This window comes from Cyrtonyx montezumae, unplaced genomic scaffold (genome assembly GCF_038088225.1).
Source record: "Cyrtonyx montezumae isolate F1298 unplaced genomic scaffold, pur_monq_1.0 scaffold_9, whole genome shotgun sequence".
NCBI lineage: Eukaryota > Metazoa > Chordata > Aves > Galliformes > Odontophoridae > Cyrtonyx > Cyrtonyx montezumae.
This window is the reverse complement of record NW_027072100.1, coordinates 6,157,043-6,171,354: the sequence shown is the minus strand read 5'-3', so window position 1 is coordinate 6,171,354 and position 14,312 is coordinate 6,157,043. Positions and strand designations below refer to the sequence as shown.

The 14,312-nt window shown below is 38.1% G+C and overlaps 1 protein-coding gene across 5 annotated transcripts in view; it reads right to left on the bottom strand.

Moving 5' to 3' along the window:
- EYA2 (EYA transcriptional coactivator and phosphatase 2) overlaps positions 1-14,312 on the bottom strand; it is a 90,231-nt gene that overhangs the window by 26,692 nt on the left and 49,227 nt on the right. For 4 of the 5 annotated variants that reach the window (XM_065754555.1, XM_065754553.1, XM_065754557.1 and 1 more), the window contains exons 6-9: positions 4,760-4,827; positions 2,746-2,923; positions 1,043-1,170; positions 460-543 (exon numbers count right to left, since the gene is read on the bottom strand). In XM_065754555.1, the coding sequence (XP_065610627.1) occupies positions 460-543; positions 1,043-1,170; positions 2,746-2,923; positions 4,760-4,827 (458 nt within the window). The remainder of the gene's footprint in view (positions 1-459; positions 544-1,042; positions 1,171-2,745; positions 2,924-4,759; positions 4,828-14,312) is intronic. The other variant, XM_065754556.1, reaches the window with a different exon arrangement.

Here is a 14,312-nt window from a genome sequence, read left to right as displayed (position 1 = left end):
CTTAAAAATGTGTGCTTCAGCAGGCATGTAGGAAGAAGAGCCAGTACTCTCCATGACAATCAAGACTAACACAAGATCTTTTTTAAAATCAGTTGCCTGAGATTCAAAAGAAAACACCAGTCTAACAAACAACATTACCTCATTCCGGCCAGTTACTGCCTTATACCAGCTAGATAGGCTCTTTCTTGCAGAAGAAAGATAGTCAAAGCACATCCTGATGTCCTATCTAGTTGTAGCCAAACAACACAAGCTTTTGAAAAACAAGGAGCTACTCGCAACATGAAAGGGAGGTAAATTAAGTATTCCTGTTAGAAGGAAATACCGCAGGACATATTTACACAAATGTGCCTGAATAAAATCAGCAGCAGCTGTTTGAAAATCTGTCTTGTTAACTGCTACCACAGTTCCTGATGCAATCTGGCTAGACAAGAAGTAATGTTTAAAAAAAATAGGTTTTACCTTCCCATATCTGGATGCAAAGGTTCCCGTGAGTAAGGAGTGAAAAATAATTATCGTCTCATCCAAATCCCACACAAATACACGCTGTGATGACAGACAGGGTGGAAAAGAGAAATACAGTTACACATTATGCAATTGCAAAACTTTGTTCAGTCAGGAAATATGCCCAACTGGACTAGAGCTTTTTAAGATCTCTCACCCATTTAGCACATTGACTGCAGATGCTTTGTGAAAGCAGGCAAAATGAAAGATCAAGAAGTTTGAAACTATGTTCATGCTGATCACCCTGAGAGTCTGCACTCCTAACAACCACAGAAATCCTGTTGCATGTCAAGATGGGGGAACCAAACTGCAGACTTACAAAAAGCACAAATGAAGAAATGTATATACAAAGAAGTGTCTGAGATACTAGTAACATAGAAATTGAGCAATTATTTTGGCTATCCACAATGAAAGGCTCCAGTTATATTCTTAATGCTATTTTGGCTCTTTCAATTTGCTAGTTTGCTGTCGGGATTTGCTGATAGATGCAATTGTTTTTCTTTGCAGGATTTACTAAGGGAACGTAAGTTAATTTTATTACCTCGATCTCACTGTCAGCAGTAGGGGAAGGATCGTTGCTTCTTTTTGACCGGGCTCGTACCTTGCCATCCGACCCTCTGTGATGTCTGTCTGTTTCTATATCTTTTGCTGGCGTTGTTCCATATTCTCCTATTGGGAAGAAAGGAGTTAAATTCAAATTTAAAATTAAATTTTGCACTATCTCCTTATAATTAAAGCAGGAAACCTTTTAGTGGAGACCACTAGAAACACTATGAAAATACTATCAGAAAATCTTACTCTTTTCATGTCAACAGCTGACAAAGTTAGAGAAATAATTTTTAATTTTTAATATTTGTTGCAACAATTTCAGGAAACACCAAGACCGTCTAAAAAAAATAAAATAGATGTGGCAATTCACAAACTTAATCACATTTTTCATTTAAAAAAACACAACTTCTTGAATTTTACTCCCCTCTCCACCCTTTCCAAGAGAAAAATCAGAAATGAAATAAAAAGGGAAATAAGGATCTATTAAACTTCTGCAAAAATATTTGTTCTTTTTTTTTAATTTGATAAATGCTCAGGATTAAAAAGATATTTTCAACATTAACCTTTATTTATAACTCTGTTTAGCCATATGCCACTTCACCAGTGGCAGCAGTTTAGAAATAACAGAAGAGGCAGTCAAAAGTGAACTTCCCTGTATAATGTTTTTGTTTTGGATGGCCTAGATTCCACTTACCTTACATTACAAATCCTTTTCAAACATATTTTTCTTTTCACCTTGCTAAGCTGTGGCCTCTCCAGCTTCCTTGAATAACCATATTCTTCTTCAGAGAAGCTTGGATTGTGCCTAACAAGCCTTTTTTTGAAATCACTTTCTCAAAAAGGCTGAGATAAGATCTAAGGAACAGAAAATCCGCCAACTGCTTTTAGAGCAATCTGTGGCCGCTTCTTTTTAACAACCAATATTAGTTTATTTTTCTTTCAGAGCAACCACAGATGTTCAGATTTGTTCCATAAGTCAGCAGACCTAAAGTGGGCGTATACTGTGATCATCCTCAAATTATGTGGTGTTCTCTATAAATGTTATTCCACGCCAATGAAAACTTTAATAGGGAAGTGATATTTGAAGATTTTACTTGAACAGTATATTGGAGGATCTTAATGCGTCAATAAATCCACAAACCATTTAAGCCTCAAGACTTCAAGAATTAAGTGCTCAAACAGAGGCCACAAATTCTGAAGATTTTTACACAGAATCTATCTTGCATTTTTAACTTAGACAAACATTGACATCAAGAGAAACATAAGGATGTACTTATTTATGAATGCATATGTTATAGATAGTTAGGGAGTGAACAGAAACCTTGACGGAGATGCTATTGTGGAAACTCTGGGGCTTTTTCAGAGCATGGCCACTTGTTTTGAACTTACTCCTACACATATTAACACTAAGGATTGATTTGGCTTTTGCATGTAATTATTTTATCTTTCAGTGCTACCTTTAGAGGAGATCAAACCACGCATACTCATGAAAACTACACAGACCGACCTTACAGAGGTTGTGTTTTCTAACCTCTTCCCAAAACCGTGTCGTGAGCAGAACTGTTAATGTGCTAGGAAATCTGATTTATCTGTGTAAATGTATGCACTAAAAAAACCATCCAACAATAAAGTTACAATACTTATGACTACGGAGGGCTGGCACTGCCAAACTGAAAACGAAAGAAATGCACTTACCAGAGAGTGATTCTGTGCTCTGACTGGTGATATTGTGAGAAGACTCCTGCAGAGAGTAAGTGGAGGTTGGGATGGCTGAAGGGCTGATGCTGTTTGTGGACATGTAGGGAGAGTTGTAGGAGGAGCTGTAATACTGTGAGTACTGGCTCTGAGGAAAGCTTGGGTACGATGAATATTCCTTTGAGGAGAAAAGAAATACATAATTTCTACGTATCATTGGTTTTATCTTATAAACAAATGAGTAAGGCACCACACACACAGCAAGACAATGTTATCTACACATGCAGCAAGTCCTGGCTCTGGAATAATTTTGCTAAAGAACTATGTTTTGTTCACTTGTGAAATTACATTTATCCTCCTCCCAAATATATTCCTACTTTATTAAGATTGGCTGACCTCAATGGGAGGTCAGATATTTGGCAAGTTCCACTTTTTCTATAGGATTTTATTTACCAGCACTGACACATTTTTAATTACAGATCTCAAAAGTTCTATGCATGAATCAAGTAGGCTGCATTTTCCTGTGATCAGCAACATTTTCTGATCAGCTGTTAAAATTGGGTACAAAAAATGAAGGAAAAAAAAAGTATCTAAGAATTCCTTTGCAGAGATGCTCGCTGTCCCATTGCCTCTGCAAGAGCTAAATGCCAGAATGATCTTCCCTGTCTACAGAAAACTGTACTGAAAATACAAGGTTCAAATGATCTTGGGAAGCCGGGATATCATGATGCTCTTTGTCTTGATACTAAGGGTCCCAAACAAATTTGTAACACTCCGCACATCTGTTCTTCTTTGTGGGAAGCAGGACATGAAAATAGATTAGAAAACTTACATATGGATAATTAAAACATAAAAAGTTTCGTTTGTTTCTTCTGTACATCACTGCAACTCCTGCTTTTGTTCACTTGTTTCCTTTTACAGGTGTAGAACAGTTTTCACACTAGAGATTGTCCTTCAACAGTTTTTTGTTTCCTCAGAAATGGTAATTAGTATCTGGTCTTAAATACAATTAAATAATAAATAGCATTTAGAAAGATTAAAAGTCCTTTCCTTCTTAACTGCTTACATCTTTGTCTGTGACACAGCTATTTCATTAGCTCTCAGTCACCAGGGAGCTCTCAAGAATAGAGATGACTCAAATTGTTAAAATACAAATTAAGCTGAAAAAGAAATGAGAGAATTCCATTGTTTTATCACCATGAATGTCACAAAATGATGAAAGCCACCCACTTATTTCTCCTTTTTGCAGGTAAGCACTATACTTTAATCAAGTGCATTTATTTCAGTGTTTATTGACAATGTTTTTAGCCAAACTGAAGTAATAACAAAATTACCCACTGAAATCATTAGAAATATGAGACATAACAACCATCTTGTTGACAAGTAATTGAAATTATTACTCAGTGGCTATCTAAAAAGCATTTTCTGGGATAGCATACTAATTTGTTTAGTCTGATCAAGAAAAGTAATCTACTACTGCAAAAAACATCTGTCTTGTGTATATATGCATGTTGTTTATTTATACACACACACTTCTCAAGGTATCTGAAGCATGAAGCCCATAGACAGGTGTAATCTCAAAGAAGGAAGCACTGTGACAGCTCAGATGGCTCAGTATTCAGTGCCTGCCAACACCTCTTTCAGTATGTTCCTATTTATTACACAGTGCCGAGATAGCAAAGAAGAATATCCTAAAAGTGAAGTGTTCTGCTCTGGAAAACATATCAGAAAATTGCAAAGGAGTGATGAAACTCTCTGCATCACTGTGCAACACCACCAAGAACATTGTCCTCCTGCAAGGACTGTATTCTGTGTGTGTGTGCAAAGCTAGCAAAGACACCTAGAAGTTCAGCAAAGGGCCATAACATTCAAGGAGACCAAAATGGCACTTGGCAAAACACACAGTAAAACTTTTCTTAAATATATGTAAACACCAGGATAACCCCTCTGATCTACCACTGTTCTGCCTTTAAAACAGGTGACATGGCTGCCAGTAATAAATGCTGAGATATACCTGATGCACAGCACTGAATCCAGCAGAATTTGTCAGGCCATTGGCTCCCTGGTAAATCCCTGTTGTGCCTAAGGGAAGGAGTATCACATTCATAAAACACAACAGCAACCAAAAACAGTAGAACATAGTTAAATGAAGAATTTCTAATAAATTACCTAGAATAAAAGCATATCACAAACTATGACTGACATAAGTGTTAAGACTGCGGTCTGCTTACTGAAAGACATTCAAAGACAAAAATTAAATACACTGAAACAAACATTCATGGAGCTGGGAAACAAAGCTGGAAAACAAGGATTCAACTCAAGTTTAAAATTCAGTCAGGTTTCTGGGCCACAGCAGGAAGCAAAAACATTGCTTCATCCTGGGATATTGAGAAAGGATGGACAGGCAATTTTTTTTTTTACATAGTTACTTCCCAACAAAGTAGCTGATGTCCAGCCAAGACTACTTAACGGGGGAAAGCAGTACTGCAAAGATGTTATGGGTGGAGAAGTAAAGGTTCAGAAAATATCCACACGGACAGGCCTGATTTGCCAGATTACTGAGAGCTTCTTATCCACTGGATCTCATTCCTCTGGCAAGTCCAAACTCTAATTTAACTCCAGTCTAGGCTGTTTTCTATTTTAAAATTTCTCCCTTTGCATGGGTGGAAAACTTCCTTTTGAGATCATGTGGGGTCACTATGATCTATACCAAAAGTCTCCTTCTGGTGTCTGCAATGCTGTTTGCTCCAGAGGACAAACTATGCATGTACAAGAGGTGAAAGCTGGACTATACTGTATTCCATCCTGATGCAATCCTAAGGGTATTCAGACTCTCAGCTTCCACAGTTACCTAAATAGAGTAAAAGAGGTATGATTTTGTTGCTGTATGGCCACAATGAACTCTTGTCTAGGCTTCATTTTGTCACTTTGAGGCAACATCAGAAAAAGCTCCATCAGGTACTGAGCCTTTTTTTCTTCTTGGGTTTCTTGCCCTAAAAATGATCCTGAGAAGTGCTGTGTTAGCCACATGTCTCTCTCCACATCTTCATGTGGCATCCTTTTTCCAAAGATCCTCTTGCTTGTTTTTATTTTAAGGCATAAGATTAGCTAGGGAATGGACAGCTGAACAAACTCCATTCTGCCAAGTGCAGCTACAATGCACATGCAGTGAGAAATAAATCTCACACAAAAAGAAACAAGAGGGAAGATGGCCTTCCAGAACTAATTTGCTGCCACATGTAACAGAGAGGGAGAAAAGAGGGTGCAGTTGATGCCTGGGCTCCTAAAGCCTCCTTTGCATGCTGGCTGGGGGGAGCTGCACCAGTGCAGGTGGGTTCAGGGCATACCTCCCCAGGCATTGAACCCCCAGAGGCAGCTCTGGGAGGAACGCAACACAATACCCTATCCTCCTCTGCACGGCCCATATGGGGATAACGCCCAGAGCAGCATCCTGACAACAGCAACACATCCAGCTATTGGCATTTCCTCACCTGCACCCAAAGCTAGGCTTTGCTTTTCTGTATTTTGTCAAACAGCAATGAGTACGCAGCAGGATGAATATATTCCTGTGGTAGCTATGCATTTCTCACCACTGTGAAGCGGAATAATAGAGCCCCAGTGCTTACAGGCAGAAACAACTTACACAGAACACAGAACAGCTCTTGTACACCAGTGCTATAAACAATGCAGGGGGGAATTTTTGATCTTCCTAAACTGTCATTTAGAAACAATCCATCATCCTTTATTAAAGCTGTCAAGAGAGGAAAGAGTTACCTCAAGGGACTCAAGCTTTATGTGTAAATTGTGATGAGAACATGTTTATTGCTGTGCTACCTGCACATGATATCACAGCTTCCTGGATTCCAAATGAGTAGAGCGAATTATAAAAAGAAGGAGAGACCTGCACTACTGGAATGAACTTACTCTGAGCTTCCAGCCAAGTGTGTATGTGCACAAGCAGGGGTGTGAACAGGGAGAAGAGGGTAAAAGGCACAGGGGTGAGAGGATGGAGATTGTCTCATGCTCCACTGCTTCCAACAGAGCACAGTGCACTAGATCCTACATGGTGGATTTTGCACTCTGGTTTTGTAGAATACTTTCAAAAGTGTTTAAGCCTGATATTTTCAATGAGGCCTGATAGTTTCTGTGAAAAGCCTCACAAAATTGAGCCATTCAGAACACACAAATATAAAAACTGGCCCCAAGCACTTGCTTCTTCTTCCCTAAATTGTTGAAAATAAAAATTCCAGTAATAAAATGAGACTGCTGCACACAATTTCAGTTTTGCATCAGTAAATTTTACACTCAAGAAGCATTGGAAAACTAACAATAAACCTGGCTTCCTGATGTTAGCAATTATCCCTATTCCCCACTTAGCCACTTTTTTAAAGTGCCTTCCCACAGACAGAATCTTTAGCAGGGTCTGTTGTGATAGGACGAGGGGAGATGCTTTCAAACTAAAAGAGGGGAGATTTAGATTAGGAATAATGAAGAACTTTTTTACAATTCGAGTGGTGAGGCACTGGCACAGGTTGCCCAGAGATGTAGAGTCTGATCTGGAGACATTCAAGGTCAGGCTGGACCAGGCTCTGAGGAACCTAATCTAGTTGTACATGTCCCCCTGTTCACTGCAGAGGAGTTGGACTAGATGATCTCAAAGGGTCCCTTCCAACTCCAATGATTCTATGATAACAGCCCTTGCAATTTACAGAGATATGCAGGAATAGTGTTAGAAAAGTGGTGGTTATTTGCAGTGGGGCACTTCCAGGAACCTGCTGGGTATGCAATGCAATAAATACTTCACCCCATCCCGTTTCTGAATGGATACTTTCCCTTTTCACAGGACTTTTACTTTCATATATATTGGCATGATTTAGATAGATAGATAGATATAGCTATAGATATAGCTATAGATATAGATATGGCATGTGTATTGGTATATATTTTCCTGATCTCTGAATACAGCAGAGTGTCTCAAACTGCAGCTGATTTTACACTTGCAATACTATAGATGTGAAAGCAAGCAACTTGATTTTGTCTATCTTGGTAGCTCAATATCAAGTAATTGCATTCAAACTGCTCACAAATCGGAAACAAGACTACAGTCTCTCCTTTTGGAGCTTCTCCATATGGAATATGGTTCACATCTGTGTTCAATCAAACCAGTTGCTAAATGTCACAATGCCCTCATTCACAGGTAGCTTAAAGAACATTTAGCTGGTAATAAAACAATCTGGATTCTGGAGGAGAATATCTCTTTAGATGTATGGTACTGAAAACGCTCTCTTTAAAGTATGGGTATCACAAACACACTTGCATGAAAAGACACCACATAAAAGCCATGCATATGCTGTACATATTCAGTGCCATGGCTCCTTCTTGATAAGTAGATGTGGCCCTTCTCTATATGAGTGTCCAAGGGCAATATTTATAGAGAAACTCTTTGTGAGCTGATTGATGTTATATATTCATACACATGGATTTCATTTGCTATGTCTCCCTCCTTCCCATTTTAATTCAAGTATTTTAAAATCTATAACATGGTCAAGGACAATTCAATGATGTGTGCATTGCTTCTGCAACAACTTTCACACCAGCTTCTCCTCCTACTCAGTCTCTCCCTTCTGCTCTATCACTGCAATTACAACATGCATTTCTTTTTCCTCTCCCTTTCATGCAAGGGCATGTAAAGAAAACAAGGGAATATTTATGGTTATTTTTAGTATCTTCAGATCTAGAGCTCTTTCATTGCTAAAAAAAAAAAGTTTTATTTCAGCTTACGAACACACAGTACAACTCAAGAATATCAATGTCTTAGGGAGTTGTGATTACAGGGATAGAATGGACCTGTGGTACAGTTCAGATCAATACCATGGCAAACTGAAAATCAGGTTTGTGTTCTTGAATTACACAGGTCAGAAGGCCTTGTCATCAGAAGGGTGAAAAAGAACAACAAAGTTTAGATTGAAGAGTTTCCTCTAACTTGTGGATTCGCAGACACAGTGGTTTTAGAGTTCTCTCAAAGGATTATTTGATTATGGAGAACTAATAAAAAGAATGCTTATGGGGTTCAGCTGATTTGCATGATACTTCACAAGCCTGCCTATAATTGCTTGTATATTCTTAGGTTAGCAAGCTGTTTCCCTATAGGAAACAATGTTGACTACAAATGATACAAGGAAAGGCCTTAGTCTAACTCCCAGGGGAGCATGCATTACTCTACACTATGAAACACATCTGGATGAAGATTTGCATGGTCATTCAAAAAGGTTCTTTGCAGTACTTAACCTCTTTTGACAAGCTAATGTTTCCTGCAGTAAATATTGCATTCTCCAAGCTGCTACTTTTTTTAGCCAGAGGTTAAGCACTCTTCAAAATTACCTCCCACCAGCTATACTCCAGTGCCTTGTAATGTTCCAATCCAACAACATCTGCCTGCATTTATTGGGCAAGAAAGCTCATAAAATGTTGCATGGCTGTCAGCTGTGGAGGTATTTCAAGACAATCTGACCTGTTAAAGGAGAATAAAAACTCAACCCACATGTACATTGCAGCATATTGCTCAACTGTTTGCCATTAGGCATAATGAACCAAGAACAGTCTTGTATTTCTGTCTGAAAGGGCTCAGACAGTATAGGGAAGAGTACACTGTATTAACCTAGATGAAAGCATGGTTCTACCACGTTATAGCACTTGACATCAGCAGTGTCTATTAAAGGATATTGCTCCCAGAAGCACACAAACACCTTCTGCAGATATTACTCTGACATGCAACCCATTTAGAATATGTCCATTCGTCTTCCACTACAATCCCATTCACTCCTGCTAGGCTGACCAGGTGTTCATGGGCACTTTGAATGGTGATACTAAACATATTTCACAGTACAGTTTTTCTTAGTCAAAGCTCTTTCCCCACTGCTTGCTTCTGAGAGTATTCAACCCACAGAGCCTCAAAGAGCTCTAACAAGTGATAACCAGGCCAGTTGTACAGGCCTGGCTTTTACCATGCTTTTGAGCCGGGTCACCTGTTGAGATCAATCCAGTTCAACAACGGTGTTGAAAGTGCTGGGATGGTTTATATTCACTCTCCAGATCTGAGACCTGCGAAACCAACTCAATTTTATTATTTTTTGAGAAAGTGTTCCTTTCAACCATTTTAATCAAATGGTGATGCAGCTACAGAAGGAAATCACATTGGATTGTCCTCAAATGTAAATCACAGGGAAATATTTTGGGATAAAAAATCAAACATCCCTGAAACAATGATACAGATTGTTTCTGTAAAATCTCATTAAACAAACAAACAAACAACAAACAAAAACAAAACAACCAAGAAAACTTTCTCCAGGGGACTCTGGGGCCACCAAAGATTAAAGCTTCTTCCTGATGCAACCTGATCCAGGGCATGACACTGCTTCAGACCCATTGACAGATAACTGGGCAAGATGAAGAAGGAAAAAGGAAAGTCCTACATGTCACAGCACTGTAGAACAGAAGTTTCGCTATTTGAACCCTGCCAATACAAATAGAAAGTGCATCCAAACTGCATATTACAAAAAAACAGAAAAACATTCAAGGGGGTTATCTGATGCCAGCACAGCAGCTAAGAAACTTCTAATTTGCAAAGCCTGTGCTAAGTGAAGCAGAGTCAGACTTACTTGTCCACAAACATCATCATGGTCTTTGATCTTATGACTGCAATCTATTTTTGCCACAGGGGCATTATTTTACACAGTGTTTGGAAATGACATACACAAAAAAGCTGTACAATTGCTGCACAAGTACCAAGAATCATAGCTTTTCCAAATTTCATGTGTTTAACTATGTGAGTATGATGTTTCTTAATGTAAATTTTTATATGTAATTTTATATTAGCTCTTCTATTGCATTCTAGATATTTTCAAGAAAACATTATTAGGTATACCAAATCAATTATTCAGTGAAGCTTCTGTAACATTTTAGCATATTCTATGCCAACTGCACCATAAATGAATAATTAAGGCCAAGTTCATAATTTCCCAAGCTGTTACCATCTTACAAATTTCCTTTTAACCTACAAAAATGAACAAAATACAATCCACAAACAGAAATCTTCACTAAACCCAAGCACCTTTGCAATGAGACTACATTCTACGTTGATGTTGCATGGCACCTATATGAAAGAGAATAATAGAATTTCAAAATTATACTTGAAATTATATTTGAAATGGGAAAAGGTAAAGCTGAGTTCTCTCTTCAGATAGCAGTAGCAAAGATCCTTGCAGCTTCCAGTGCATCACTGTCAACACCCTTGCTTCTCCCTATGAGCTCCCTCTCCTGTAAGATAGCTGGTTTTAAAACAAAGTAAATGTAGCGTGGTCAGCCACTCATGTTTAGAAATCTTTGAAAGGGTGACTGTGCTCTTATTCTGGGAAAACTTGTATTTACACTGTAAAAAGTGAGGTCTGACCTCTCCTGAAGAGAGGCCTCTCTCTGCTGAACCACGGAGAGGAGGACAGCTTTGCTGCCACAGTTTTAGACTGCAACTAATGCAAACCATCTGTGAAGCAGAAGCTTTTAAAAGACGCCACTCATTTTCTACTGAGTTTTTAATTTTATGAACCTAAGGCATCTGAGTTACAGTTCGCTGAGAACATACTCTCCCTATCCTTTCTTTTCTGTTACTTCAAGTGGATCTGTCTGTGTAACAAAGCATGGTCCAGATTTATGAAGTGTAAATTGAAATTTGCCCTGAGAAGGGCATTTTGTTACCAAGTGATAAGACAAATGACTTAAAGAATCAGGCTTAAAATATAACATGCCACTTCCTTCGCAAAATTCATGCACGTAGAGCTACCTATTCATGCCAAATAGATATTTATGGACTCATATTAAATATGTAACAAACTGGCACACGATTGCAAGAAATTCAGGCTCCTCTTTGAAAACATTATCCAGATATTAACATGAGCCAAAATGTTTTCAGCATAATGGAACATTTCAATCAATTAAATAGTCAGATTTTACTTTGTCTCAAGCATAAACAATTAATTCCACAAACATAAGCAATGTATATAGCTAGCCCATTTCAAATCAGTATTGTGCAAAGATATGACACTTCCTATTCATTCATCATTTGATAGCTGATCAGAATTGACTCTACACAGAAAACAAATGCTCAGCAGTAGCAAAGAATTTCACTGCGTAGGTCCTTGGCCCCAAATTTATGTCTGCACTGAACTCAATACTGCTTTGCAATTCCTTGGCAAAGGAAAGTTATCCCAGTTACGTAACTGAATTTTCCTTTGTAATATAAAAAGTATTTTGTGGGCAGATGAATTTCACTGTTAAAAAAATGGTCAAATCTTTTCCTGCCCAACAACAGTATCTGCATAGTTTTAACTGTTGTGCAACTTCAGTTTCATTCCAGCTGTCATTTTAGCAATAATAACTGAAGAGCAAGGCATTGTCTAGGAATTAATGACAAGCTGAGAAGGGATGGCCTGATGTGCAATAAGGGGGTAACAGAAGCTCATGTGACTGCAGGTAATGTGCTAGAAGCTGCCTGCCATTGCTCTCTCTATATAGCTTATGGTTTTCTATGTTAGCTAATGTGCCAAGCGTAGTTTTCTCTTAGTATTTCACATAGCTGATTAAATGATAAGTTTATTACATTCCACTGATTTCCTCACACATTTAATAATAAACAGGACTGGATTCCATTCTTTTATGCTAATGTGAAGACCAAAACCTTTCCAAGTGAACAGAAGGTCACCTAGTTTTCTCTTCATTCACAATCCAAGGGACAGGAAGATCAACACATGAGAAGAGAAGCAGCAAGGAGGGGGATGAAAGATGATGCTAGTTACCAGCAAGACTGAATAAAACAACTACTGCCTGCACAAATCCAAAGCAACTGTTGGCAGTATCAAGAATCTCCTCCAGTAACCAAGTAAAATCAGGCAATGTCATATGTAAAATGCACAGGAAACTATGACCTGATGTCTGAAGAGTGAATGTATAAAAAATGGATCTGAGTATTGTTGTTAAAAAAAAAAACCAACACCCCTCCCAAATCAACATATTTTAATTGAAACATTCACTTCATACTCTGACTGTCTTTTTGGATGGATGAAAATTTTTATAATTATTAATTATTGTGAAATGTGGATGGTTTTACTAGTCTTAATGAGCTCTAATAGGCACAGTATTGCAGAAAAAGAGAAGCACACCAAAGATTCAATCCAAAAGTGCTAGGGTTGAAAGGTGACCTATTCTCCTTCTTTGAGGTACAAAATCATTTGGGTAAGACTTGGAGGAATGCAGTATAATTGCTTGCACTACTGCAGCTCAAGTCTGCATTTTCACCATTAGTGCAGAGAAACCAGAAAACAGAGTGACTTCATGTCATTAGCTTCAGAGGATCCTCACCCAACACGAAGTAGTTTCCTCAATTGCCAGTTTAGATGGTAAGCTCTGTGGGGCAGAATACAACCTTTGTGCCTTGTATTCTATTTTTATTATTGAATAATAATTTTACCAAAACTCTGAACAGCTCACTAAACTGCGAAATTGTAAGAACATGTAAATGTTGAAAAATAAATGTTAAGAATAAAATATATTTCTGATATGTAAATTATGGTGTTCTTTGGAGAGTCAGTACTGCAATTGCATAGTTATACAAGGATCCATTGGGAAATGGCACAGACCTGAAGCAGCTTTCATTTCTTCCCACAGTATTACAATTTTTTATATCAAAGACAGAAAAGTAATGCAAGCTGTTACCTTCTCTTCTGATTCACAGCTCTAAAAATGAGTTGCCTCCCTGAACTGGTCACATGCATATTTCAGATATTGTAGCTTCATTACAACAAATTAATTTGTAAATACAACAGTGACCTGAGTCAACGCTGTATACAGCACTGATTAAAAGCAAGAGAAGAAAGTCAGTCCTTCAGAGTAAGTAATACTACATTTCAGACTATTTGAATGTTACTCAGTCTGCCAAAATACTATCATATCCACTGTGTTACATGGAAATTAAAACCATTATTTCAATCTATAGTACCTTTGTGTTATAGTTTCATGTCATTTCTGGCAGATATGGACCTTGCCAACCTCATCTTTTATATTAAATATGTGTGTGACATACTGCATTAGCTATTTGGCTTATAAGCCCTTCCACATTTAATTTATTTTCATGCTAAGAAAGCATGAAAATAGATTTCCCCTTCTGGCTGTCTGTAAAATAGTTCTGCTTTTTTTTTTTTCTTTACCAGTTAGTAACTGAAAGAATGCTTTATCCCCATTATTGCCTTTCAGTGGACTCTGTTCTTGATCAAGATCCAATTGGTAACTGCAGCAAAAAATGAAAAGCTGAACACTAGCCCACTGCATCTGCATCATCTGTGTTTGTGGAGAAAATCAACAGACTTGAGGAAACCTGGATTCAGAAGTGCCAAAAGAGCCATCAGGGAGGTGAGGCTTCAACATAACACTTATATCTCAGCCAGAGGTTGTGTTGGTTCCAAAGAAACATGAGAGCAATCCAAACAGCTCCAACTACCTGGGCAAGTACTGAAGGAGAA